Source organism: Podarcis liolepis, assembly GCF_965112155.1.
Source record: "Podarcis liolepis genome assembly, chromosome: 18".
Taxonomy (NCBI): domain Eukaryota; kingdom Metazoa; phylum Chordata; class Lepidosauria; order Squamata; family Lacertidae; genus Podarcis; species Podarcis liolepis.
In genome coordinates, this window is record NC_139572.1 from 6553186 (window position 1) to 6580940 (window position 27755).

The following is a 27755-nucleotide window of genomic DNA, read 5'->3' on the forward strand; positions in this document are numbered from 1 at the left end:
GTGACTTCCCTTCTCTTTCCATGGTTCATTTTACATATCATAAATCCCTGCATTTTTACAGAAACCATACCATTCAGTATTCCATTATTATATCCATTAAAACGTATTTACACTGTTGAATTTATCTTAATGCTGCCAGCATTTTCAAGCGTACACAATTTCCCCCCATATATTCAATAAACTTTTTCAAATCTTCTCTAAACATATGTTCTTCTTGTTCTTTTATTCTATATGTTAAGTCCGCAATCTGCACATATTATGTCAGCTTAAGTTGCCATTCTTTAGTTGGGACCTTGCTCGTTTTCCATTTTGGGGCTAACAAAACACGGGCCGCAGTAGTGGCATACAAAAATAGTCTTTTTTGACACCTGAGAATTTCCACCTGAATTATCCCCAACAAAAAGGACTCTGGTTTTTTTTTTGGGGGGGGGGAATGTACTTTTAAACATTTTTTTCCAATTCATTATAATTTTTTCCCCATACAAGTGGTATTTGCAATGATTTTTTTTTTGTTTAGTCCACAAACATTACATAAATAATTATCTTCTGATGCTTCCCTTCCATTGAGATTAATTACACAATTCATTACATTACTTCCAGACTACAGCAAACAGCAAAAGAAGGTGTGTTTTTTCCAGAAGCCGAACTGTAGCAGAACAGGAACAGCACTGTTTGAGACGAACCCAGGACAGGACAAAAATCACTGCCTTTCCCTGCCCAACCGAGCTTTCATTTGGGAGTTTCTAGCCCTCGTGACTGCAAAGAAATATACTCGAAAACATGTGGGCAATGTCGGACAAAACCTCTAATTTTTTCCACCTTCACCACATTAAGCAGTTGTTCCCTTACCTTTCCCGCCCCGACCTGGCCACAGTGATCCATGCGACGGTCACCCCCCAGGCTTGACTACTGTAATTCGCTCTACCCCTGAAACTGTCCCAGAAACTCCAGCGGGTGCAGAATGCTGCAGCGAGGCTCCTTACAGGGTCTCTGCCATGGGAGCATATTCACCCAGTGCTTTACCAGTTGCACTGGCTCCCGGTGGAATACAGGGTCAGATTTAAGGTGCTGGTTTTGACCTTTAAAGCCCTTTGTGGCTTAGGGCCCTCGTATTTAAGGGACCGTCTCTCCTGGTCTGCCGAGCAGAGGACCTTAAGGTCCATGAGCAACCATAGTTTAGAGGTCCCGGGCCCTAAGGAAGTCAGATTATCCTCCACCAGGGCCAGGGCCTTCTCAGTGATGGCTCCGACCTGGTGGAATGCCCTGTCCCATGAGACCAGGGCCGTGCGGGATTCAACTTCTTTCCGCAGGGCCTGTAAGACAGAGCTATTTTGCCCATTCAATTTGAACTTAGCCTGATCTTTTATTCCCCTTCCTTCCCTCTCCCTCCCCTTTTTATGAAGATTACTCGCTCTGGGATCCCACAGCTAATTCTCACCTGGTCTCCTCGCTGGCCCAGATAGGACTAATTTAGCCAGCTAGCCCTGGTGATCATCTAATGTTTGTTGGGTGGATTTTCCCCCTAAATTGATTTTTGAATTCTGAATTTATTGTTATTCACGTTTTATACTGCATTTTATGCTGTTTTTCGTTGCATCAATGAAGTGTTTTAAATTTGTTGTTCGCCGCCCTGAGCCCGGTTTTCTGAACAGGGAAGGGCTGGGTATAAATAAAAAATTATTATTATTATTATTATTAAAGCAGAGGAGGAATTGCTGAGAGATGTCCAGCAGGCAGAGTAAGGATGGACTCAACAAACCTTTGACTAAGGCCTGCTGCTGACCGCAGATACTGTGGGGAGGGGGGGAGTTGGGCTTTTCTGAAGCTTACCACAGAGAGGGCAAGAAGTAAGCCTCTTTACACTTTTCGCTTGCTCTCTTGCAAACAGCACCTCCATGCCTTCCCCCCCTCCCTGCTCAGTGACAAAGGAGCAGTTTGGTCTACACACATCCAGCCCTCTCCCCCATCACCACCCCCTATTAAGTCCCCAAATGCCGTACAGGGAAAAGCAGCGGGGAGAGAGGGTCACAACTCGTCGGCCTGCTCCAGGACCCCCTTGCTGGGCTGGCCAGATTCTGCCCAGGTCGTGGATGCCAAGCTGTGCCCGACGTGTTCCCCGGGGCCTTCAAGTCCCTCCAAGTGCGAGTAGGCGACCTCGTGCAAAGGCTCGGTGCCGTTGCTCACCACGGCCTCTCCTGCGTCGTGGTGCCTTGACAAGACGTGGTGCCTTACGACCAGGTTTTTGAGGGTTTCATCCTGCTCCGTGTGGCCTTTGTGGGCGTATTGGGTCCAGAGGGGTTTCTCGGGCTCTTTGGAGCTCTGGTCGGTTTCCTTTGCCATGGGGTAGGCAACCCTGGAAGAGGCGTCGTTGTTGAGGGACCTGGAAAAAACTGGGAAGAGGGGGAGAAAGGCAAGGCATGAGCGCCATGAGGGGCACATGGGCTCGAATATTCAGCAGGGCTCAGAGATTGAGGGGTCTGCCTTTCAGAGAAGCATAGAATCGTATGATCTACTGGGGTTGCAGTGCTCATCTCGCTTTATTGGCCAAGGGAGCCGGCGTACAGCTTCCGGGTCATGTGGCCAGCATCACTAAGCCACTTCTGGCGAACCAGAGCAGCGCACGGAAACGCCGTTTACCTTCCCGCCGGAGTGGTACCTATTTATGTACTCGAACTTTTTGGTGTGCTTTCGAACTGCTAGGTTGGCAGGAGCAGGGACCGAGCAACGGGAGCTCACCCCGTTGTGGGGATTCAAACCGCCGACCTTCTGATCGGCAAGTCCTAGGCTCTGTGGCCCTTAAGATCTATCTAAAGATTAACAAGTTACATCAAAGAAGCTACCTACTATCTTTTATGGCTCAGGATCCCTGATGAAGCAACTGGCCTGTGTTTAGAATGCTGATATGTGCCTCTCAGGCGTAGAAAATGAACAGTAGAGAAATTGCCAGAAATGCAGAGGCTTGTGGGATTTGATCAGAAATTACTGTCAATGAATCGAACCCAGTCAACGCCATGTTTTCATAACGGACACAATGGCTTGATGCATATTTTATAATCCCTCATAGTAATCCCATCTGATCCCCACACTCTGGATATTTGCACTCCTACAACTCCAAGCCACTGCAATGTAGGAATCTCAACGAAAGCATCCCTGACAGATGGCCACCCAACCTCAGCTTAAAAACCTCCAAAGAAGGAGGGCCCACCACCTTCCAAGGGAGTCCATCGCCCTCCCAAACAGCTCTTCCCATCAGGAAGGTGGCTATCCTGTCGCCTCTCAGTCTTCTGTTTCCCAGGCTAAACATACCTGACTCCCTCAACCATGCCTCATAAGGCTTGGTTTCCAATCCCTGTATTACCGTATTTTTCGCTCTATAAGACGCACCTAGTTTTTAGAGGAGTAAAACAAGAAAGCAATGCAAAGCCTCTTGAGCGAGGAGGCAGGAACGCTCCCGCTGCGCTCAAGAGGCTTTGCGTGGCTATCCCTGAAGCTAGAACAGTGAGAGGGAGCGCTGCGCAGCGATCCCTCCAATGTTCTGGCTTCTGGGATAGCTGCGCAGCCTGCATTCACTCCATAAGATGCACACACCTTACTTTTTAGGAGGGAAAAGGTGCGTCTTATAGAGCGAAATATATGGTACATTGAACTAATCTGTAATCATTTGGAAAATGTATAAAGAAATAATTGGCACACATCCCAGATTGGAATGGAGTCGGAGGAAGCTGCGCTGATAAAAAGACAGTTGGAAAAATATATACTAACGAAGCCGTATTCGACGGATGAAAGTACATGATGTTTGACATGATTGAGAATCGTGGACTCGGGGGCGGAGAATTACAAAGCGTCAAAATTGAGATGTGGAAAATAGGGGAACAATGAGGAGAGGCAGGACTGAGATGTGGAGATATGCTTCAGAGATCCAGACCGTGGGGAGCTCAAAAAAATTAATAATTATAATTTGGTCTTTTTTATTTTTTGTGTTTTAATTGGAGTATTATGATTGGATATAGTAATTGGATGTTTTTTATTGGAAAATCAATAAAAATGATTTTTTAAAAAAGAAATAGTTGGCATAAGGCTTGGTCTCCGGGCCCTTGACCATCTTGGAACTTGAAATAATAATAATAATAATAATAATAATAATAATAATAATAATAATAATAATAAATACCGCCTTGCCCATCTAGCTGAGTTTCCCACCCATCCTCTGCTGAAAAACCTCCATACAGTGGTGCCCCGCAAGACGAATGCCTCGCAAGACGGAAAACCCGCTAGACGAAAGAGTTTTCCGTTTTGGAGGTGCTTCGCAAAACGAATCTCCTATGGGCTTACTTCGCAAGACGACAATGTCTTGCGTGTTCCTGGGGTTTTTTTTTCCCTTCCCCCCCCCCTTTTTCTAAGCCGCTAAACCGCTTATCAGCTGATCCGATCAGCAGATAAGCCGCTAAAAGCTGCTAATAGCGCTAATCTGCTAATCCGTCAATGGGCTTGCTTCGCAAGACGAAAAAACCGCTAGACGAAGAGAATCACAGAACGGATTCTTTTCGTCTTGCGAGGCACCACTGTATGTTTGGAAGCCCCAAATTAGTTATGTTTGGCATTAAATATGTACTGAATCATTCCCTCCCCAATACCTAGCTACTGAACACAAAACAAGATGTTCCGTGCATCAAATATTCAGTACCTCTGGCAATTTACTGTGTGTGTGTATGTGCTTGTCAGCCACTCATTTTCACCCAACCCATCGCTCACCTCTCACAGGTACGAAGTCTCCTTCCAACTCGGCTTTGTTGCGAGTGAAAGGTCTGATGGAGGGGAAGACGATCAGGGCAAAGGAAAGCAGCAGCACCTGAAAGGGGTGGGTGGGGGCAGAAAGTAGAGTCAGGTGTCTGTCTTAAAAGGTAAAGGACCCCTGGACGGTTAAGTCCAGTCGCAGACGACTCTGGGGTTGCGGAGCTCATCTCACTTTCAGGCCGAGGGAGACGGCGTTTGTCTGCAGACAGCTTTCCGGGTCATGTGGCCAGCAGGACTAAACTGCTTCTGGCGCAACGGGACACTGTGATAGAAACCAGAGCGCACATAACACCATTTACCTTCCCACCAGAGCAGTACCTATTTATCTACTTGCACTGGTGTGCTTTCAAACTGCTAGGTTGGCAGGAGCAGGGACCGAGCAACGGGAGCTCACCCTGACGTGGGGATTCAAACCACCGACCTTCTGATCGGGAAGCCCAACAGGCCCAGTGGTTTAGTCTTAGTTTTAGTTGTGCCCGTTAACTTCCACAGGCCCACTCTTGAGTAGGACTTGGAGCCCAACAACCTCTGAAGGGCCATGGGGTCTCTCTCCATCACTGGCCCGGCTGCTCAGGCAGGTAGACTCATCCCAAAACCTGTCTTGAAAAGAGGCAGCGGGGAGGGGGAATAGACCAGCTTCTTCCACACCCACATGACACCCCCACACACACACACACTACCACGTACCGCAACACAAGTGCCTGTTTGGGCTGCCTTGCCGCTTGACTGCATCACCAGTCCCTGGAGTTTCTTCAGTTGCTGCAGGAGGGACCTGGGAGGAAATTAGGTGGTGTTATGTACTGAGTTGAATAGGATCCAAATTGCAGCAGTCTGATTGGTCCTAGAACAATAGGATCCAGAAGGCAGCAGTCTGATTGGTCCGCGGGAGCCACCCAATCCGACTCCAGCTGGAAGTGAATCCGCAGCCTGATTGGCCTACAGGAGAATCCTGGAACTAGCCAATCACGTGGGGCCCATTGTGTAAATAATGTACAGTGGTGCCCCGCAAGATGAATGCCTCGCAAGACGGAAAACTCGCTAGACGAAAGAGTTTTCCGTTTTGGAGGTGCTTTGCAAAACGAATCTCCTATGGGCTTGCTTCGCAAGACGAAAATATCTTGCGAGTTCCTGCGGGTTTTTTTCCCCTTCCCCCCCTTTTTCTAAGCCGCTAAGCCGCTTATCAGCTGATCCGATAAGCCGCTAAAAGCCGCTGATAGCACTAATAGCGCTAATCCGCTAATCCGTCAATGGGCTTGCTTCGCAAGACGAAAAAACCGCTAGACGAAGAAAATCACAGAACGGATTCTTTTCGTCTTGTGAGGCACCACTGTATATAAAGCAGACATTTCGGGGGAACTTCCATTCCTCACTACTATGAGGTGAGTAAAGAGCATGAAATCCACACTCTATATTTCAGGTGGATAACCAGGGATGGGTGCGCTTCTGTCCATTTTGGGGTCCTCGCATTTCTATTCTTAAATTCAGTCCTCCACACGTCCTACATCTGCGCAGGTATAGATGTCTCGTGGTTGCTCTTCATCCACCACCACCACCACCCACGCGAGTAATTGCTTCCCGGTTAAAAAACAAAAGGAAAAAAACACCACTATGGAAGCAGGAAACGACTTACAAGTTCTGCTTCTCCAAGTGAACGACTTTCCTTTGCAGTTCCTGGTTCTGAGCCGTGCAGGCGGACATCCTGGAGGACGGCAAAGACGGTGAGTAGGAAAGGATAGCAAGAAGCCCGGTCACCCCTTAAAAGTCCCTTAAAACTTAAAACGTCCTGTCGGCTGAGAGAACGAGGCGGCAAGATCTATGCACGAGGAGCAGAGAGAACGGAGCGTACAGCTTCCATTGGTGCCAGCGGCAAATTCCCTTTCCAATGCAAGCGACAACTTCGCAGGAGGGGTTTTCGTCAGAACTGCAGCTAGGGAGTGGCAGATTGGGTCTCTGTCTGAATCAGAGGATTGGGGAATGCTTTCTCAGGCAGATCAGCTCCTCTCTGATGAGGAGGAGCGGGGAGATTCTAGAATGTACCGTATTTTTCGCTCCATAGGGCACACCTAATTTTTTTTTGGGGGGGGAAATAATTTTATTTTCCCCCAGCCCCAAAGAGCAAAGAAGTCAAGATAGCCATAGAATCATAGAATCATAGAGTTGGAAAAGACCACGAGGGCCATCGAGTCCAACCCCCTGCCAAGCAGGAAACACCATCAGAGGACTCCTGACATATGGTTGTCAAGCCTCTGCTTAAAGACCTCCAAAGGAGGAGACTCCACCACACTCCTTGGCAGCAAATTCCACTGTCAAACAGCTCTTACTGTCAGGAAGTTCTTCCTAATGTTTAGGTGGAATCTTCTTTCTTGTAGTTTGGATCCATTGCTCCGTGTCCGCTTCTCTGGAGCAGCAGAAAACAACCTTTCTCCCTCCTCTATGTGACATCCTTTTATATCTTTGAACATGGCTATCATATCACCCCTTAACCTCCTCTTCTCCAGGCTAAACATGCCCAGCTCCCTTAGCCGTTCCTCATAAGGCATCGTTTCCAGGCCTTTGACCATTTTGGTTACCCTCCTCTGGACACGTTCCAGTTTGTCAGTGTCCTTCTTGAACTGTGGTGCCCAGAACTGGACACAGTACTCCAGGTGAGGTCTGACCAGAGCAGAATACAGTGGCACTATTACTTCCCTTGATCTAGATGCGATACTCCTATTGATGCAGTGGGATCCATCCCGTTGGCTGTCTTGGCTTCCTCTTTAGCCACGTACAACCTCTCCAGCCGGAAGAGGCTGCACACGGCTTCCGTCTTCGCGGGGCAGGGGCGGGGGAAGCCCGAGCTTCCCCCGACCCCAGCCCCCAGAACAGGTCCGGGAGCAGAGGCACAGTTGCGCAGGCTTGCCACCACTCCTGGAGATTAGGGGCTGGGGGAGCGGTCCGCAGGCTTGTGGATAGCTGTCCTAAGCCCGGGGTGCGCAACGCTGCGCTCCCCGGTCTTCGGGCTGCAGGCTGCTATCCACAAGCCTTTGGAGCCCGGCGGGAGTTCCTGCCGGGCTCTGCAGGCTTGCGGATAGCTTCCTGAAGCCTGGAGAGCGAGAGGGGTCGGTGTGCACCGACCCCTCTTGCTCTCCAGGCTTCAGCGAAAGCCTGCATTCGCTCCATAGGACGCACACACATTTCCCCTTCATTTTTGGAGGGGGGAAAGTGCGTCCTATAGAGCGAAAAATACAGTACATATCTAGAATGTATAGGCTTCTAGAATGGGAGTTGAAAGATGAGGAGGTGAAAGAAGGAATAATTAAGTGGGCGAAAGATTTTGGTAAAAATATCCAACTATCGGCATGAGAAAGATTATGGAATAAAGAATGGAAATTTACGGCCTGTTAGACACAAAATCTTTTGAAGACGTTTTACAGGTGGTATATAACTCCCAGCAAACTATCCAAAATGTATAAAACAAGATCTAATACATGCTGGAGGTGTAAACAGGCAGAAGGGACACTATTTCATATGTGGTGGGGTTGCAAAAAAATTAAGAATTTTGGGGATATTATATATGACGAATTTTAAAATATTTAATCAAACTTTCATAAAGAAACCAGATACCTTCCTCTTAGGCATTTTAGATTCAGATATTCCAAATGAAAAAAAGAATATTCTTATATGCTACAACAGCAGTAAGAATATTAATTGCCAGAAATTGGAAAGAAGAATTAGTACCAACAAAAGAAGAATGGCAGGATAAATTATTTGAATATCTTGAACTGGCAAAAATGACGGAGACAATTAGGAGACAACCAAAGTTCAAAAAGGAGTGGGAAATTTATAAAGAATATTTAAAAAAACAACAACAGTGCCCTCAAGTTAAAACCTGGACATTCTTTGATTAATTTTCGCAAACCACAATATGGATTATAAGTATGGTATTCAGATAACAGAAGAAATGGCGAAACGATTAAAGAAGCAGTTTATTAAACAGATAAGACAGACACACTTTGAGGAAGATGGAAGTCTATTGGGGAAGATAAGGATTTGGGAATTAAGAATATGGTGGCAAATGTTATTTTGTAAGAACGTATGAATTTATGTATGTATGGTTTTTTTTGTTATCATTTTATCATTTTTGTTAATTTCTTGTGTGTGTTTGTTAAGTAAGAAAACTAATAAAAAGCATATTATGGGGGAAAAGAAAGAAATTTAGGAAACCACAGAAAGAGGAGGAAGGAAGTCAAATTTTAGGGTGTCAGATTGATTGTAAAACTAACGAAATGTATAAATTTGAAAAGTATAAATAGAACTGAACTGAACACTAAACTCAAAAATTTCAACTTTCACATCTACTTTCCAACTTCTTAATCAGACTATGAAGAAATTCTGCAGGAAGAGGGCGCAGAAAGATGACTCACCGGCTCTCCAGTCCGTCAATATACTCTTTCTTCTTCTTCCGACTTTCCTGTGCCGACTGCTTGTTCCGGATCTTTCGGCGAATCTTCTTGAGGACTCTCTCCTCATACTGCAAGGTGCAAAGGAAACAGCTTAACAGCTGGATTCTAGTCATGGGGCTGCTAACTAGATTTTTATTTTTACAGTGGTGCCCCGCAAGACGAATGCCTCGCAAGACGGAAAACTCGCTAGACGAAAGAGTTTTCCGTTTGGAGGTGCTTCGCAAAACGAATCTCCTATGGGCTTGCTTCGCAAGACGACAATGTCTTGCGAGTTCCTGCGGGTTTTTTTCCCTTCCCCCCCTTTTTCTAAGCCGCCAAGCCGCTTATCAGCTGATCCGATTTTCCTTCGGCAACACGTTCCCTGCCTTGCTACGTTTGGCTCCTTGACTCCTTGCTCCTCGGACCCCTGACTTTGTGACTTCTTGATTCTCAGACCCCTGACTTCATGACTCCTTGCTTCCTGACCCTCGGACCCTTGATTTCGTGACTCCTTGCTTCCTGACCCTTGGACCCCTGACTTCATGACTCCTTGCTTCCTGACCCTTGGACCCCTGACTTCATGACTCCTTGCTTCCTGACCCTTGGACCCCTGACTTCATGACTCCTTGCTTCCTGACCCTCGGACCCCTGACTTCGTGACTCCTTGCTTCCTGACCCTCGGACCCCTGACTTTGTGACTCCAGGCTTCCTGACCCTCAGACCCTTGGCTTCCTGACTCCTGGACCCCCGTTCCTGCTCCCTCCCCGCCATCTTGCCCCCGGTCCTGACGTCCCCTGCCAGAACTTCGATCGCCCATGAACCGGACCGTGACACCCCTCCCCCACTACGCCCCTGGGCCAATGGCCCATCTAAGCCACCATCCTGTCCTCACAGTGGCTGCCCAGACACCTGTGGGAATCCTGCAAGCACAAGAATCCTTTGTCCTCCTGCAGTTTCCAGAATTTGGGGCATTCTCACTGAGGCATCTGGTTGGCCAATGCAGGAAGAGGATGATGATGGACCAGGTGGTCCAGCCTTTGGCCTGGTGAAGTACTCACCTTGGTGAGAGGCAGTTGGGTGGGTAGAGTCACTCCCTCCTTGGCCAATAGCTTCTTCTCATCCTCGGTCAGGACCAGTTCCTGGCAGGTCCCGGGGGTTTGTCTTAACAGCGATGGGTTCATGCCTTGTTGGTGCTGCGACATGAGAAAAGGGGCACGTTAATCAAAGCTGAAGACGGCCGCTTACTAGGTTCTTCAATCAAAAACAAAACGGTGGTACCTCGGGTTACGTACGCTTCAGGTTACAGATGCTTCAGGTTACAGACTCCGCTAACCCAGAAATATTTCCTCGGGTTAAGAACTTTGCTTCAGGATGAGAACAGAAATCACACAGCGGGAGGCCCTATTAGCTAAAGTGGTGCTTCAGGTTAAGAACAGTTTCAGGTTAAGAATGGACCTCCGGAAGGAATTAAGTACTTAACCCGAGGTACCACTGTACTGTAAAAGCAAACCAGGATTTCTCGGAAGCCACCTGAAAGCGTTAGCCTGATTATAATAATATAATAATAATAATTTATTATTTATACCCCGCCCATCTGGCTGGGTTTCCCCGGCCCTTCAGGGCGGCTTCCAACCGAATATTAAAAACAATACAACGTCAGACATTAAAAACTTCCCTAAACAGGGCCGCCTTCAGTTGTCTTTTAAAAGTAAAATAGTTGTTTACTGCCTTGACATCTGCTGGGAGGGCGGTCCACAGGGCAGGTGCCACCACCAAGAAGGCCCTCTGCCTGGTTCCCTGTAACCTCACTTCTCACAACGAGGGAACCACCAGAAGGCCCTCGGCGCTGGACCTCAGTGTCCGGGCTGGACGATGGGGACGGAGACGCTCCTTCAGGTATACTGGGCAGAGGCCGTTTAGGGCTTTCAAGGTCAGCACCATTGAGAGCCTCACCATCTCACAGCTGTTTGACAGCAAAAGGTCCTTTATGGTCAGGGTGCACGAATTCAGCTGGGGGGCGGCTTGTTCCTGCCTCTCCTCCGGGTAAAATCCTGCCTCCCACATATCTGCCAAAGAGGAAACAAAATGCTCAGAGCTGCTGCATTTAAAAAAATACGGGGGGGGGGGGCATATAAGAAGCTTTTGGCATTAGAGAATCACAATGTGGAATCTTTGGAATTTTTTAAAAATTAATTAATTCATTTTATTCCCGCCCCCCACCAAATAATTGTATATACAACAACTCTGGGGAAGGGCTTGAAGAGGCCCCACCCCCCAAAAAATGTTTTTGGCATCATGATATCACAGCGGGTGGCTTATGAGAGTACAGTGGTACCTCGGGTTACAGACGCTTCAGGTTACAGACGCCGCTAACCCAGAAATAGTGCTTCAGGTTAAGAACTTTGCTTCAGGATGAGAACAGAAATCGTGCTCTGGCGGCGCGACAGCAGCAGGAAGCCCCATTAGCTAAAGTGGTGCTTCAGGTTAAGAACAGTTTCAGGTTAAGAACGGGCCTCCGGAACGAATTAAGTACTTAACCCGAGGTACCACTGTAATTGGAGAAGGGGGTTAAAATGTTTTTAGAAAAAAATGAAAATGGTAAAAAATAATAATAATCAGGGAGCGAGCAGTTCGGCAGGAGATCAATAGGAAAAACAGATTTATTTATTTTTAAAGTGCATTAAGATTATTTTTAAATAAATAAATTTTTAAATATGCTTTCCGCTGCTCCAGAGGGGTGGGACTCAAAACAATGGGTTCAAATACTAGAAAGCAGATTCGGACTAAACATTAGGAAGAACTTTCTGACAGTAAGAGCTGTTTGACGATGGGCTGGGCTGCTTCGGAAAGTGGTTGACGGGAGGTTTTTAAACGGAGGTTGGGTGGCCATCAGGGACACGGGTGGCGCTGTGGGTTAAACCACAGAGTCTAGTACTTGCTGATCAGAAGGTCAGCGGTTCGAATCCCCACAATGGGGTGAGCTCCCATTGCTCGGTCCCTGCTCCTGCCAACCTAGCAGTTCGAAAGCACGTCAAAGTGCAAGTAGATAAATAGGTACCACTCCGGCGGGAAGGTAAAGGGCGTTTCCGTGCGCTGCTCTGGTTCGCCAGAAGGGGCTTAGTCATACTGGCCACATGACCCGGAAGCTGTATGCCGGCTCCCTCGGCCAATAAAGCGAGATGAGCGCCGCAACCCCAGAGTCGGTCACGACTGGACCTAATGGTCAGGGGTCCCTTTACCTTTATTGGGTGGCCATATGTCAGGGATTCTTTAGCTGCGATCCCTGCTTTGTAGCGGGTTGGACTAGATGACCCTCAGGGATCCCTTCCGACCCTACAATTCTCTGATCCTAAGCAATGTGCTTAGCACCAGGTCCTGGAGACCGAGGGCACTGGCCTGGCTGTCCCCGCATTTGGTGTGGGATTCAATCACATACTGACAAGATTCGGGTGATGCAATTAAAATTGGCTGGCAGGTCTTGGAGGAACCTTCTCCCTCGAAAGGTCAGAGTTTTTAGAGATAAGGAAAGTGACAGGGCCACGGCAGCAGCTGCTCTGACGCAAAACGGCCATCTAATCTCCCTGCAAACAAATCAGGAGAAAGAAGCCCTGCAATGTCCACTTTCCCTTCTGTTTTTCAATCTGTTTGCTCCGGTGCATTTTGCACGAAGACGAAAACAAGGTAAAAAAAAGACAAGTTCGCAGGGTACCCCTCATAGAATCATAGAGTTGGAAGAGACCACAAGGGCCATCGAGTCCAACCCCCTGCCAAGCAGGAAACACCATCAGAGCACTCCTGACATATGGTTGTCAAGCCTCTGCTTAAAGACCTCCAAAGGAGGAGACTCCACCACACTCCTTGGCAGCAAATTCCACTGTCAAACAGCTCTTACTGTCAGGAAGTTCTTCCTAATGTTTAGGTGGAATCTTCTTTCTTGTAGTTTGGATCCATTGCTCCGTGTCCGCTTCTCTGGAGCAGCAGAAAACAGCCTTTCTCCCTCCTCTATGTGACATCCTTTTATATATTTGAACATGGCTATCATATCACCCCTTAAGCTCCTCTTCTCCAGGCTAAACATGCCCAGCTCCCTTAGCCGTTCCTCATAAGGCATCGTTTCCAGGCCTTTGACCATTTTGGTTGCCCTCCTCTGGACACGTTCCAGTTTGTCAGTGTCCTTCTTGAACTGTGGTGACCCTCAGCTCGGCTTTTTCTGGCTTTGCAAACCAAATGAAAAATGTGCAAGCCGGCAGGTTGTACGGAGGCTCAGCCCATCAGCCTTGCTTCCCACCAACCACTCGCCCCAATAATGTATGGGGGGATTGCCTGGCAGCAACACAGACGCCTGCAAACCGCTGCTGTGCGGAGACAAATACACCATCCAATGTTCAAGATCAGGTTTTTCCTCTTTCTGAGCTTAACTCGGGAGAGGAAGCCTAGCCGTGGAGAGGAGTGATTCATGCAGGTAAGGTAAAAAATATACCGTATTTTTCGCTCTATAGGACGCACTTTTCCCCCTCCAAAAATGAAGGGGAAATGTGTGTGCATCCTATGGAGCGAATGCAGGCTCCTTGGCTTCAGCGATAGCAACATGAAGCCTCCAAAGCGCAGAGGGAGCGCTCCCCCTGTGCTCCGGAGGCTTCGCGTTGCTTTTGCTGAAGCCTGGAGAGCGAGAGGGGTTGGTGCACACCGACCCCTCTCCCTCTCCAGGCTTCAGGGATAGCCGCCTGAAGCCTTTGGAGCGCAGCGGGAACTCGAGCTGCGCTCCAAAGGCTTTGGGTTCCTTTTGCTGAAGCCGGGAAAGCAAGACTCTCCTGGCTTCAGCAGAGAGGGAGAGCTGTGCAGCGCCCCATCAGCGAAGCAGGAGGAGAAATGGAAGGGGCTCTGTTTCTCCTGCCGCTGAAGGGGCGCTGAGCAGAGGGGGGGGGGTTCTTGTTCTCCCCCTCTAAAACAAGGTGCGTCCTATGGTCAGGTGCGTCCTATAGAGCGAAAAATACGGTATATGGTAAAGGACTCCTGAACGGCTGAGTGCAGTCAAAGTCGACTCTGGGGTTGCGACGCTCATCTCGCTTTCAGGCCGAGGGAGACGGTGTTTATCCACAGACCGCTTGCCGGGTCATGTGGCCAGCGGGACTCAACCGCTTCTGGCGCAACAGGACGGAAACCAGAGCGCACGGAAGCACCGTTTACCTTCCCGCCAGAGCGGTACCTATTTATCTACTTGCGCTGGTGTGCTTTCGAACTGCTAGGTTGGCAGGAGCTGGGACAGAGCAACGGGAGCTCACCCCGTCGCGGGGATTCGAACCGCCGACCTTCTGATCGGCAAGCCCAAGAGGCTCAGTGGTTCAGACCACAGCGCCACATCCTACTCTAAGCAAGGAACAATCAGGACAAAAGAAATAAGCAAGGTTTTTGATTGACCATAAGGAAATTGAATAAACAAGGTTTGGAGGAGGAGGAGGGAGAAGACGTTTGATTAGTTAGATCTGCAACAATTTTTTTACAATCACGCGATTTGTTATGAAACAAATAATTCAACGCAACTGATGCAGCTGATCCAGCGATACCAACATTCCAATGACCACTCCCCACATCAAATGGGGGCGCCTTTTGCGTGGTCGCGCACAGCCCCCCAGATCCCAGTGCGACTCCTGGTAATTTGGGCTGGCTTCATCCTCCCCAGGCTGGATACCTGGAGGTCTCCGCCTACCTCAGCTAATCGCCCAATCCCGCCTGGGGAGGCGTTGCCAGCGGATTGGCCAGGTAAGCAGAGGGACCGTCCTGCCCACACAAGAGAAGGTGAATCTTACCTGCAAAGTGGCAGTCGGCTCCAGAGCTTCTCCCACCCTCCCCTCCCTCGGTTAAGGCTTTTTTTGCAGGTTAACCTCTTCTCCACAGGTATGCAAGCGCTGCTACGTTAAGGTCGCTGTTAAAGGGCCGGAAAGGAATTTTGCTGCATTGGCAGGTTTTGCCTTTCCCGTAGCAAAACGTCACAACTTTGGCGGTTTCAAACCTTGGGCAGAATCGTTTAGTCTATCTTCCTAAATGGGGGGGGGGGGCGTGAAGCGGTGACCCATGCCCCCCTTGCGGCGGTGATACCAGGGTTCCCCATTAAAGGGGTCTTGAGGGGAGGCATTGGCCATACGCCAAGAGGTTGTCATTGCTCTCCCCTGCGACGGCGGCGTAACAGGAGGCGGGCTCTCTCTGCTTGAACCTATGTTCTCCAGAGCCAGCCCAATCCCCACACATTCTGGATAACCCTGAAGTCTCCCAGATCCCCGGCTGGGAAGGATAAATGCCCAGTGCCTAAGCCAAGGTCTCCCTACATCTGAAACTTAATAAAGTTGTGGCCAATTTTAATCCCGTAGCATGTTGTCTTGTCATTACAGTGGTGCCTCGCAAGACGAAAAGAATCCGTTCTGTGATTCTCTTCGTCTAGCGGTTTTTTCGTCTTGCGAAGCAAGCCCATTGACGGATTAGCGGATTAGCGCTATTAGCGGCTTTTAGCGGCTTATCTGCTGATCGGATCAGCTGATAAGCGGCTTAGCGGCTTAGAAAAAGGGGGGGAAGGGGAAAAAAACAGCAGGAACTCGCAAGACATTGTCGTCTTGCGAAGCAAGCCCATAGGAAATTCGTTTTGCGAAGCACCTCCAAAATGGAAAACTCTTTCGTCTAGCGAGTTTTCCGTCTTGCGAGGCATTCGTCTTGCGGGGCACCGCTGTATTCCGTTCTGGGGTTGGGGGGACTCCGCCTGTCCACGCAAAGCTGTTTACACGCACTGTGGGAAAAGCTGGTCTAGCGAAAGGCGAAGGGGTCACTCACTGAAGTCTATAGACACCTCCGCTTCTCTAAGCTCAGCACCCGGCCCTTTCAGGACAGGGAGGGCCCGGCAGGAGTCCTGATAGGCAGGGTAAGCCAGGTCACTGTGTGAGCCTCCGTCAGAGTAGGCCCCCGGGCTGCCAGTCGGAACGTAGTGAGGGGGACTGTCCAGTTGGTCAGAGCTGGGGTCCTCGGAGATGCCGCTGTCGCTAGCCGCCGGGGACCAGCTCGGGGAGTCGAGGGCAGCATCTGGGGCCCCCAAGATAGAATTGATGAAATCCTCGTTCTCTTGAGCTTTCAGCAAACGCTGTAAAAAGACAGGCAAGTTGTTTGTTTAGTCGTTTAGTCGTGTCCGCCTCTTCCTGACCCCCTGGACCAGAGCACGCCAGGCACTCCTGTCTTCCACTGCCTCCTGCAGTTTGGTCAAACTCATGCTGGTAGCTTCGAGAACACTGTCCCACCATCTTTGACTGTGTCGGCCACAGCAAACTATGGCAGAAATGGGAGCGCCTGATCTGTTTCCTGAGAAATCTCTACGTGGGACAAGAAGTTAGAACTGGATATGGAACAACTGACTGGTCCAAAATTGGGAAAGGAGTACAACAAGGCTGTATATTGCCTCCCTGCTTATTTAACTTATATGCAGAACTCATCATGCGAAAGGCTGGGCTGGATGAATCCCTAGCCGGAATTAAGATCGCCGGAAGAAATATCAACAACCTCAGATATGCAGATGACACAACCTTGATGGCAGAAAGTGAGGAGGAATTGAAGAACCTCTTAATGAGGGTGAAAGAGGAGAGCGCAAAATATGGTAAGGAGTCGGTGAAAAAGGATGCCTGACCTCTCTGTTGGTGAGAGAGCTTGGGAACTGTAGTTGAAGGGCGCTGGGTGTTGAATGGAAAACTACAGTTCCCACTTTTTCCTTGGGTGGGGTGCCACAGCTGCTCAAATTCATGGTGTTACAGAACTGGGGGGGGGGTGTTCCCCTAAACATTAAATCAATAAATGCTAGGATTTGGGGGTTATTTGTGATAGGAAGGGAGAATATAAGCTGCAAAGGTATTCCTGGGTAGCCTGGCCAAACTAGGGCTGTGAAGAGAGCCATCGTGGGTGGTAGACAATGGAACTTTTCGCACCAGTTGTGGACTGGAGATTTAGAAAGATGCCTGGGTAAAACTGCTCTGGGGAAGGGCAAGGGGCTTCCGGGAAGAAGGAGGAGGAAAGGAAGGGAGATCCATCTTGGCGATGAAGGAGGAAGGACTGCCTGCAATGCTTTGGGTCACGTTGTAAGGTCCGCACCACCTCCGTGCAGACGGAGGGTGTAAATAGGCGAATAAACCCTAAAAGCACAAGAGTCTTTGCAGTGTCCTCTGCTCTCCAAAGGGGAGACCCTATGTTGGTGCCTGTTATGTACTGAGTTGAATAGGATCCAAATTGCAGCAGTCTGATTGGTCCTAGAACAACAGGATCCAGAATGTAGCAGTCTGATTGGTCCTAGACCAATGGGATCCAGAAGGCAGCAGTCTGATTGGTCCGCAGGAGCCACCCAATCCAACTCCAGGTGGAAGTGAATCCACAACCTGATTGGCCTACAGGAGAATCCCAGAATTAGCCAATCACGTGGGGCCCATTGTGTAAATAATGTCTATAAAGCAGACATTTCGGGGGAACTTCCATTCCTCCTCACTACTATGAGCTGAATAAAGAGCATGAAATCCACACTCGACTCCGAGTATATTTCAGTGCCTGTGACCCCATGTGCTCTGGCCACTGCTTGGCAGAGAGAGGGGCCAGACATTGGGCTTTTGTGGTGTGGGTGTCTCCTGCAAGAGTGATCCCTGCATTGCAGGGGGCTGGACTGGACCATAGCTGTCAAGCGTCCCTTATTTGGCGGGACAGTCCCTTATCCCAGCGCCATGTCCCGCTGCTGTCCCTTATTGATGATGTCCCTTAAATAAGCTACTGAAGGTAATGGGGCCCTTTCTATGTCCAGCTGTGCTTTGTCAACAACAAATTGTTGCTGTTTTTTTTGTGTTGAATATATGCTATATGGTAATTTATGGACCTAATAGGTATCTAAAGCCATTTGCACGCAACAAAAGATGTATTTTATCAAAGTAATTGTTGATCCCTTATTTTGGCTGCTGATCCCTTATTTTCGAGGCTGCTGGTCCCTTATTTTCAAATCTGTAGGTTGACAGCTATGGACTGGACTGACCCTTGTAGATCCCTTCCAACCCTACTGTTCCATGATTCTCTCTCTGCTTCTGTGTCGCTACAAGCTCTTAAACTCACGCTGTCTTCCAGTCCCATCCAGGCTGTCGCCGTTGACCCAATCTCCACACTGCGAAGGACCCCGTCCTGCCGGTCAAAGAGGAGGTCCAGCAGCTCCATGCTGTCAAGGCTGGCGGCAGTCATGTCTGCAAGAGAGAGAGAGAGACAGAGAGGAAGCTCAGAACTGTGGGCCACATCCACAGCTTTCATCACCATGCAGAAATAACAATAACAACAACAATAATTTATTATTTATACCCCACCTGTCAGGGAACTGACATCGGAGCTAGAGGCGGAGGGAAGGCTCTCAAATGATGCTGGAGAAGGGCCCAGCAGGGAGAGAGGCAGCTCCGCAGATGGGGAAGCAAATCAGCGCAACACCAGGGATATAGAGGGGCTGATGGGGGAATCGGCGAGAGGGCTCCAGGACTCTTCACCGGACACCAGCGGGGAGAGCACGGGTCCTCCGCTACCCACGCCCTCCCTGCGCAGAAGACTTCCGCGCAGGGAGAGTAGGAGGAGACTTGGCGTCAAACAACTTTTATGTTGGAAAAGGTTTAAGAAACGCCCACTGACGGATTCTGCTAGCGACTGAGGCAGCCACGAAGTGAAGGGCTGTCCAGACAGAAAGGTTTAACCAGGCAACATAGCCAGGAGAGGCGGCAACTTACGCACGAGCAACCCATACTCATTACACCACCCATCTGGCTGGGTTTCCCCAGCCACTCTGGGCAGCTTCCAACAAAATATTAAAAATACAATAAGACATCAGACATTAAAAACTTCCCTAAACAGGGCTGCCTTCAGATGTCTTCTAAAAGTCAGGTACTGTGGTACCTCGGTTTACAAACTTAATCCGTTCCAGAAGTGCGTTCTTAAACCGAAACCATTATTAAACCAAGGTGCGTTTTCCCTAATGAGGCCTCCTGCTGCCAGTGCCCTTCCACTATTCTGCTTCTGTTCTTAGACCGAGGTAAAGTTCGCAAACCGGGACACTATTTCCGGTTTTGCAGAGTTCTTAAACCAAATAGTTCATAAACAGTGCTGTTCTTAAACTGAGGTGCCACTGCAGTTGTTGTATTTCCTTGACATCTGATGGGAGGGTGCCACTACCGAGAAGGCCCTCTGCCTGGTTCCCTGTAACTTCGCTTCTCGCAGTGAGGGAATCACCAGAAGGCCCTCGGAGCTGGACCTCGGTGTCCGGACAGAACGATGGGGGTGGAGACGCTCCTTCAGGTCTACAGGGCAGAGTCTGTTTAGGGCTTTCAAGGTCAGCACCAACACTTTGAATTTTGCTCAAATATACTGGGAGCCAATGTAGGTCTTTCAAGACTGGTGTAACAACAACAACAATAACAATAACAACAACAACAACAACAACATATTATTTATACCCCGCCCATCTGGCAGCTTCCAACAAAATATTAAAATACAGTAATGCATCAAACATTAAAAGCTTCCCTAAACAGGGCTGCCTTCAGATGTCTTCTAAATGTCTGGTGGTGGTTTTCCTCTTTGACATTCTGATGGGAGGGCTTTCCACAGGGCGGGCGCCACTACCGAGAAGGCCCTCTGCCTGGTTCCCTGTAACCTCACTTCTCGCAGCGAGGGAACTGCCAGAAGGCCCTCGGCGCCTTCTGGCTCCCCGGCCTGGCTTTGCACTGCAAAGTTTGCAGCAGCATGTGCAACAAAATGGTGTCCAGCATTCAAAAAACCCCTCAGCTTGCATTAACTAGCCACACACAAGGCATGCAAGCTCCACCCCCCAGTCGTTCTTAGACTTCTTATTGGGTGAGCAACACAGCCAAGCAACACAGTTGGAGCCTCCCTCCTCCCTGGCCGGCAGGGAGGGAGGGAGAGGAGCTGCTTCCTTTGAAATTTAAGGGACATTTAAGGGACATCCATCAATAAGGGACAGCAGCGGGACATGGCGCTGGAATAAGGGACTGTCCCTTCAAATAAGGGACACTTGACAGCTATGCCCCTGGGCCTTAGTTTGCCTAGAGGTAAAGGTAAAGGGACCCCTGACCATTAGGTCCAGTCGTTGCCAACTCTGGGGTTGTGACGCTCATCTCGCTTTATTGGCCGAGGGAGCCGGCTTACAGCTTCCGGGTCATGTGGCCAGCAGGACTAAGCCGCTTCTGGCGAACCAGAGCAGCGCACGGAAACACCGTTTACCTTCCCGCCGGAGCGGTACCTATTTATCTACTTGCACTGGCGTGCTTTCGAACTGCTAGCTTGGCAGGAGCAGGGACCGAGCAACGGGAGCTCACTCCGTCGCGGGGATTCGAACCGCTGACCTTCTGATTGGCAAATCCAAGGCTCAGTGGTTTAGACCAGTGTTTCCCAACCTTTTTTGGGCAAAGGCACACTTGTTTCATGAAAAAAATCTCGAGGCACACCACCATTACAGCCCCGTGACGTCAGCGCGCAGCATCACGCCGGGAGGGACATGAATTGCTAGCAAATTACATAATCACCTCCTTGAGGGCTGGCTCATCTTCTCCGAAGGCAGAACCCCATTAATTAACAGCACAGACTCACACCATAGCCAAGACGAGGGGGGAAAACCTCAGTCATGCACAGTCATGCACATGTGGGGACTAAATGAGGACGAAGACCGGGCAGAGAGCAGGGTTCAAATCACCCCACCTGGCCAGGACAATCCCTGGGTGCTCCCTTGGGCCACTCGCCTGACCCACCTCGCAGGGCTGTTGTTGCGAGGATAACACGGGGAGAACCACGCGCGCCCCCGGGAGCTCCTTGGAGGAGAAAGCGGGCGATGAATGCAATGCACGAAATATATGAGAGGCGACCAGGTTTTGCAGGTGAGGGGCCCCCGCCAGCCTCCGCTTCCAACACCCGGCGCAACGACGCCGAAGTTTCCCCCCGGGCTCGGCTCGGGGAGCAGCGCTTCTCCCCCCCGGCTCCCCTTCGCCCTCCCGGCTCTCTCTGCCGCCCACTGGGGACCCCCCTCACCTGCCAAGTCCGGAGCGCCGGTGGAAGTTGCATGCATGCATGCAGGGCGCCACGTTGCCATTGCATTGCACTGCACTCCATGCAACGCTTGCACGCATGCATTGCCTTGCACGCCCGCCAAGGGGTCTCCCCGCGGTCCGATGCGTCCCCTCCGGCACAGATGCAGCATTGCAAAAATAAAAAACCCCCGACGCAGCCCTCCCTGGGGGGCAGCCTCCGCCTCCCCGCCTCCGCGGGGATCCCCGGGCTCCATCCTGCCACCCGATCTCCGCGGGGGTGCAGGCAGGCTGCGCGGGGTCTGCGCGTAAGAGCCCCTGCCCGCCCGCCCGGCCGCCGCCGCTGCGCTCATTCCATGGCCGGGAGAAGAGCGCTTCAAACAAAACGCCTGGCCCGCCAGGCCACGCTGGGAAACGTAGTTTGCGCACCCCGCGCGGGCGCGGAGCCCAAGGGCGAGGGGACTACGGATCCCGGCAGCCCCCGCGCCGGGGACGGAGGGGGAGAGGCCGGGTGCAGGGATGGAGGGACGGGTGGGCGAGCGAGTGAGTGAGTGGCAGCCGCCAAGCCTTGGCCGAGAGCCAGGAAGGGCCTCCCCGGAGGAGGAGGAGGGAGGCGGAGAGCGGGAGGGAGGGAACCCCAGGGGTCATCTAGTGACGGCGCCCCAATCGAAAATTAGACTTAAAAAAAAAATCTTTCGAATTTTTTAATTTTTCCCGCGGCACACCAGGCAACATCTCGCGGCACACTAGTGTGCCGCGGAACAGTGGTTGGGAAACACTGGTTTAGACTACACCGCCACCTGCGTCCCTCAGTACTAGTATCAAAACCCCTTAACGCTTGAGGACAGTTTATCTGAAAGATCACCTTACTGACTTCCAGATGTGTCCAGTCAACTACTTCGATCTGAGGAACTGGCGCAGGTGCCAGTAATAATTATTCTGCACATGTAAAATACCAACATTTTAACGTGGCAGTGCCTACACGTTGGAACTCCCTGCCTATTGACATCAGGCAAGTGTCTTTGCTTTGCTCTTTTCGGTGCCTGCTTAAAACATTAAAAAAATTTTTTTAAGGCAAGCAGGGACACGGGTGGCGCTGTGGGTTAAACCACAGAGCCTAGGACTTGCCGATCAGAAGGTCAGCGGTTCGGATCCCCGTGATGGGGTGAGCTCCCTGCTCCTGCCAACCTAGCAGTTCAAAAGCACGTCATAGTGCAAGTAGATAAATAGGTACCACTCCAGTGGGAAGGTAAACGGCGTTCCCGTGCGCTGCTCTGGTTCTCCAGAAGCGGCTTAGTCGTGCTGGCCACGTGACCCAGAAGCTGTACGCCGGCTTCCTCGGCCAGTAAAGCAAGATGAGCGCCGCAACCCCAGAGTCGGCCACGACTGGACCTAATGGTCAGGGGTCCCGCTACCTTTACCTACCCAAACATACAGCATTTGAGATTAAGCACAAGTCTTTTTAGCCCATCATTGATTTTAATTATCTTTCAAATGTTTCCAAGGCCGTTTTTTAACAGACTGAAAATGTTAATGTCCTATTTAAATCTTATTTTTTGGTAAACAGTTCAGAGGTTTTATTACGATCCAGCAGTACATACATTTGGGGTTTGTTTTTTCACCCCAAACATGTTTAGTGCTTAGTTCGGTTTTACGGTGTGTGGTTTTGCAAAGCTGCTTTAAACAAATCCATTTAAGGAAAGGATGTGAAACATTTGAAATACGTGAAATAATCAATATTAAACCACCAGGTTTTAGCCTGAGCTTTGATACCAAGGACACATTCTGCTACTGTGGCTCAGTAATTCAGGCCCTGTGAGCAGAATTCACGCATGCACAATTTTCCAGTTCATGCCTACCCACAAAATCATGACTCGCCAGCAATTTTGAACATGTTCCCCCGCTTTGAAAGGGATACCGTATTTTTCGCTCTATAAGACACACCAGACCACAAGACGCACCTAGTTTTTGGAGGAGGAAAACAAGAAAAAAAATATTCTGAATCTCAGAAGCCAGAACAGCAAGAGGGATCGCTGCGCAGTGAAAGCAGCGATCCCTCTTGCTGTTCTGGCTTCTGGGATAGCTGCGCAGCCTGCATTCGCTCCATAAGACGCATGCACATTTCCCCTTACTTTTTAGGAGGGGAAAAGTGAGTCTTATAGAGCAAAAAATACGGTAATTGCAAGCAAATGCAAATGCCACTGTAGCTGGGGCTGTTAATCCAAGCAAGCTTGTGTCATATGCTCACCTTACGCAGAGTAGATCCAGCAAAGTTAATGAACATGACGGATCAGGGCTGTGCCCAGGGTGAGCTGTTCTCGCCACAAACCCACTGAAATTCACAAGCGTGACTAGCTTAGGTCCAATAATTCCAGTACGTAGGTCTGTTCCAAGTGGAACTAAAATTGGAATCAAGCCCTAGGTTTGTTGGTTTCGATGGGTCTACTCTGAGCAGGATCTGCAGGGTGTGGATCTGAACCAGACGCAACCCAAACTGTTTGTTGTTTGGTTGCTCAAGCGGCTAACAGGCTTAACTCAATACACCACTCCATGTCCAATCTCCCCTCCACCCTCCCGTCTCCATCCTGACCTTCGTCCTCTTGTTTGCATTGCTCAGGTTTCCAAAGATGGCCCAGGTTGGGTCAAACGGTGCCGGACGCGGTGCGGGGTTTTGCACCAAATCCTGCCACAAACCAAACCGCGCCAACTCACCCCAGCCGTGTGTCGGTGACTTCTGCCTCCTTCGACGTGGCTTTTGCCAACCGGCCTTTATTCCAACTCGACGGCGGCGTCCCCGGCTGAGTTTTTCTCTCCTCCTGTCTCCCTTGGGTTCCTCTGCCCCGAAACCTCCTTCCACTGTGTAGCAAAGTTTAAACTCCAACTAAACAAAACAAAAAAAGACAGCGTCAGGCGACTAGAAACCCCTCCCCTCGCCCAGTCCACCAATGGGACCAAAGACTGGTCGTTGATGGGCAAAAAGAAGGAACTGGCGTCGCTGGGTCAAATTGAGTAACCGTTATCTAAATAGCTTTTGACCACCACCGCCCACACCTGCTAATTCCCAGTCTGGGGTGGGCAGTGAGTCCATAGGGGCAAAGTCCTCTCTGCACAGCGAACTTTTACCTAGATTTCAAGAATAGCTTCCTCTTCCCTGAAAAAGAACAGCATGTTCAATAATTGCCTTCTAGGGTCAACCCTCCGGTCTGCCCTTTTTATTGCTATCAGGACGGTCAGACGCAATCTATCTTTCCAGGTTTTCCACTTCGTTGGGAAAAAAAACAGAAGGAAAGAAACAATAAAACCAAGGAAGACAAGAAAATGGATAGTAGCCATGTTGTAAACAAAAATTGCCCTTTTCCCTTATGGGGTATCCAAGAGCCCATATAGAATCCTTACATAGGTTCCCTATTGGTAGGAGAAAATAACAAAGGCCAACCAGAGGTACAGTGGTGCCTCGCAAGACGAAATTAATTCATTCCGCAAGTTTTTTCTTCTTGCAAGTTTTTCGTCTTGCGAAGCACGGTTTCCCATAGGAATGCATTGAAAATCAATCAATGTGTTCCTATGGAGACCGTCCGGGGACAGAGGGAAAGCGCCACGTGCCTTCCCCCTCTGTCCCTGGACCTGTTTAAAGCAAGGGAAGGGGCAGCGGGGAGAATCACTTCTCCCCGTTGCCGCCCCTTGGTTCAAAAGGGGTCTGGGGAGAGAGGGGAAGGCGTGCACGCCTTCCCCTCTGTCCCCGGAGATTGCGGGGCTGGCAACGGGGAGAAGCGATCTTCTCCCCGCCGCCCCTTGCTTCAAAAGAGGTCCGGGGACAGCGGGGAAGACACGCTGCGCTTCCTCGCTATCCCTGGAGCTTGCGGGGCAAGCTTCGTTTTGCGAAGCAAGCCCATAGGGAAATGCGTCTTGCGAAGCGGCTAAGAAAACGAAAAACTCCTTTGTCTAGCGAGTTTTTCGTCTTCTGAGGCGTTTGTCTTGCGGGGCACCACTGTATTGAGAAGCTGTGGAAAGAGAAGAATGGAAGTCACTGATATCTTAAGGATGTAAAAATTAGTACTTTAAATTGTAAAACCGAAAACCTAATAAAAATTAGAGAGAGAGAGAGAGAAATGAAAACTTGTGGGCTCAAAGAGAGACCTGATAAAAGAGACAGCTAGAAAAGAGACTGTTATTGCCTCGCTGTCCTGCTGTGTCCCATCAGGTGTCTATTTAAAAAAAGAAAATAAGTGTTTAAACATCCGTGTTTTACCCTCTTGCCACAAAATCCATATTGACAGACTATTTTTACCGTCACCGCAACCCTTCAGAGGCTCAGTGGCTCTAGCCAATGCTATTTACACCTCCTCTGGTGTTGTGCGCTCATTGAAAAAGCCCAATCCAGTGATAAAAAAAAGCCTGTCTCCTTCCTGGAGTCTGTGGGTTTTATTTTTATTATAGTTGCATAACCAGGCGCTGACAACGCCGGATGCCCCTTGCACCCTTGCTCCTGCCTGTCACACCCTGATCACGAGCTGCTTTACGCAGACGTTCTCCAAGAGGAATCGAGATTACAGGGAGACTTGACCTTGGATCATGGCCGCAGGTGAGATGGGTGGGAAACAGCTGGGGAGAGAAGGGGCACCTGATGATCTGAAAAAGGGCAATCCGAGCCTGAAGGGTTTTTATGCATGTTAAGCTGACATTGCTTAAATATTAACAGCACGGCGATAACAAACTTTTGAAAGACCTACGTCTCGTTGACTACAGGCGCTGGCTAAAAAAATGTGCCTGCGGTTAAGAAGGTAAGAATAGCCCTCCTGGATTAGCTCAGTAGCCCGTCCTGTTTTGTTTTGTTTTTAAATCATTTTTATTAAGTTTCCCATTTTAACAATCCAATCAAATCACACCAAATGTTCCAAATTACAGTGGTGCCTCGGGTCAAGTACCATATTTCTCGCTCTATAAGACGCACCAGACCACAAGACGCACCAAGTTTTTGGAGGAGGAAAACAAGAAAAAAATATTCTGAATCTCAGAAGCCAGAACAGCGAGAGGGATCGCTGCGCAGTGAAAGCAGCAATCCCTCTTGCTGTTCTGGCTTCTGGGATAGCTGCGCAGCCTGCATTCGCTCCATAAGACGCACACACATTTCCCCTTACTTTTTAGGAGGGAAAAAGTGAGTCTTATAGAGCAAAAAATACGGTACTTAATTCGTTCTGCAGGTCCGTTCTTAACCTGAAACTGTTCTTACCTGAAGCACTATTTCTGGGTTAGCAGAGTCTGTAACCTGATGCAGTCCATGGGACTCTCAAGAGTCTCCTCCATAACCATAATTCAAAAGCTTCCATTCTTCGGCGATCAGCCTTCTTTATGGTCCAGCTTTCACTTCCATACATCAGTACTTTCTTGGGCTCCATGATCACTGCAAATGGTGACAGCAGCCACGAAATTAAGAGACGCCTGCTTCTTGGGAGAAAAGCAATGACAAACCTGGACAGCATCTTAAAAAGCAGAGACATCACCTTGCCAACAAAGGTCTGTATAGTTAAAGCTATGGTTTTCCCAGCAGTGATGTATGAAAATGAGAGCTGGACCATAAAGAAGGCTGATCGCTGAAGAATGGATGCTTTTGAATTCTGGTGCTGGAGGAGACTCTTGAGAGTCCCATGGACTGCAAGAAGATCAAACCTCTCCATTCTGAAGGAAATCAGCCCTGAGTGCTCACTGGAAGGACGGATCCTGAAGCTGAGGCTCCAAGACTTTGGCCAACTCATAAGAAAAGACCCTGATGTTGGGAAAGATGGAGGGCACAAGGAGAAGGGGACGACAGAGGACGAGATCGTTGGACAGTGTTCTCAAAGCTACAAACATGAGTCTGACCAAACTGCGGGAGGCAGTGGAAGACAGGAGTGCCTGGCGTGCTCTGGCCCATGGGGTCACAAAGAGGCGGACATGACTAAACAACAACAACATGTCTCTCTCTTATACCGAGGGCACAATTGTGCATGCTCACTAGCTAGCCAATCTGTTAGCAAACCCAGTATTGCATTTTGCAGGGGACAAGTGCGAAATGTTCATCCTGTTCTTCCTATTTTTAGGCGGCTGAGAAGTTTTTGGCTGTCATGGGGACCGGGAGCCATGCACATGCCTTGGCAGATGGGTGAGGAGGTAAAAAACAAGAGGGAAGAACAGAATGCAGTGAGCACGATGCTTCCTATGGCAAATACGCTGCAATTTCCCTCAGAATGCCTTGTTGGTAATTTAGGACTGTTGAATGGAAGCCAGAGCCGGCCCTATGATGAGGCAGAGGGAAGCAGCCGCCTCAGGTGGCAGATGCTGATGTGCGGGGAAGGAACAGATTGACATGTGGCCTTCCCTGTGAAATAAAAAAATTAAGGTCTTATATATATAATAAATGTTCATAAATGTACCAAGCAAACACGTACATAAATATCTGAAGCAGCACATGTCTGAAGCAGCACAGGAAAACAGC

The 27755-nt window shown here is 49.5% G+C and overlaps 1 protein-coding gene and 1 long non-coding RNA gene across 3 annotated transcripts; one reads left to right on the forward strand and one right to left on the reverse strand.

The window, feature by feature from the left end:
• Positions 1-429: 429 nt before the first annotated feature.
• CREB3L3 (cAMP responsive element binding protein 3 like 3) lies at positions 430-24429 on the reverse strand. 2 transcript variants are annotated; one of them, XM_083483969.1, is made up of 11 exons: positions 24335-24429; positions 23996-24164; positions 18330-18454; positions 16035-16338; positions 11169-11281; positions 10274-10408; positions 9198-9304; positions 6425-6493; positions 5482-5566; positions 4753-4849; positions 430-2390 (listed from the first exon to the last, which is right to left on the reverse strand). In XM_083483969.1, the coding sequence occupies exons 3-11, from the start codon at positions 18450-18452 to the stop codon at positions 2026-2028; spliced, it is 1398 nt and encodes a 465-aa protein (XP_083340095.1). In that variant the 5' UTR covers positions 18453-18454; positions 23996-24164; positions 24335-24429; the 3' UTR covers positions 430-2025. The 2 variants fall into 2 exon arrangements, with proteins under 2 accessions (XP_083340095.1, XP_083340094.1); XM_083483968.1 differs by having other exon boundaries at positions 23996-24383.
• On the forward strand, positions 17461-17753 carry LOC310697644. The gene is made up of 2 exons (XR_014521131.1): positions 17461-17516; positions 17558-17753. It is a non-coding gene; the product is annotated as an uncharacterized lncRNA (long non-coding RNA).
• Positions 24430-27755: the final 3326 nt, after the last annotated feature.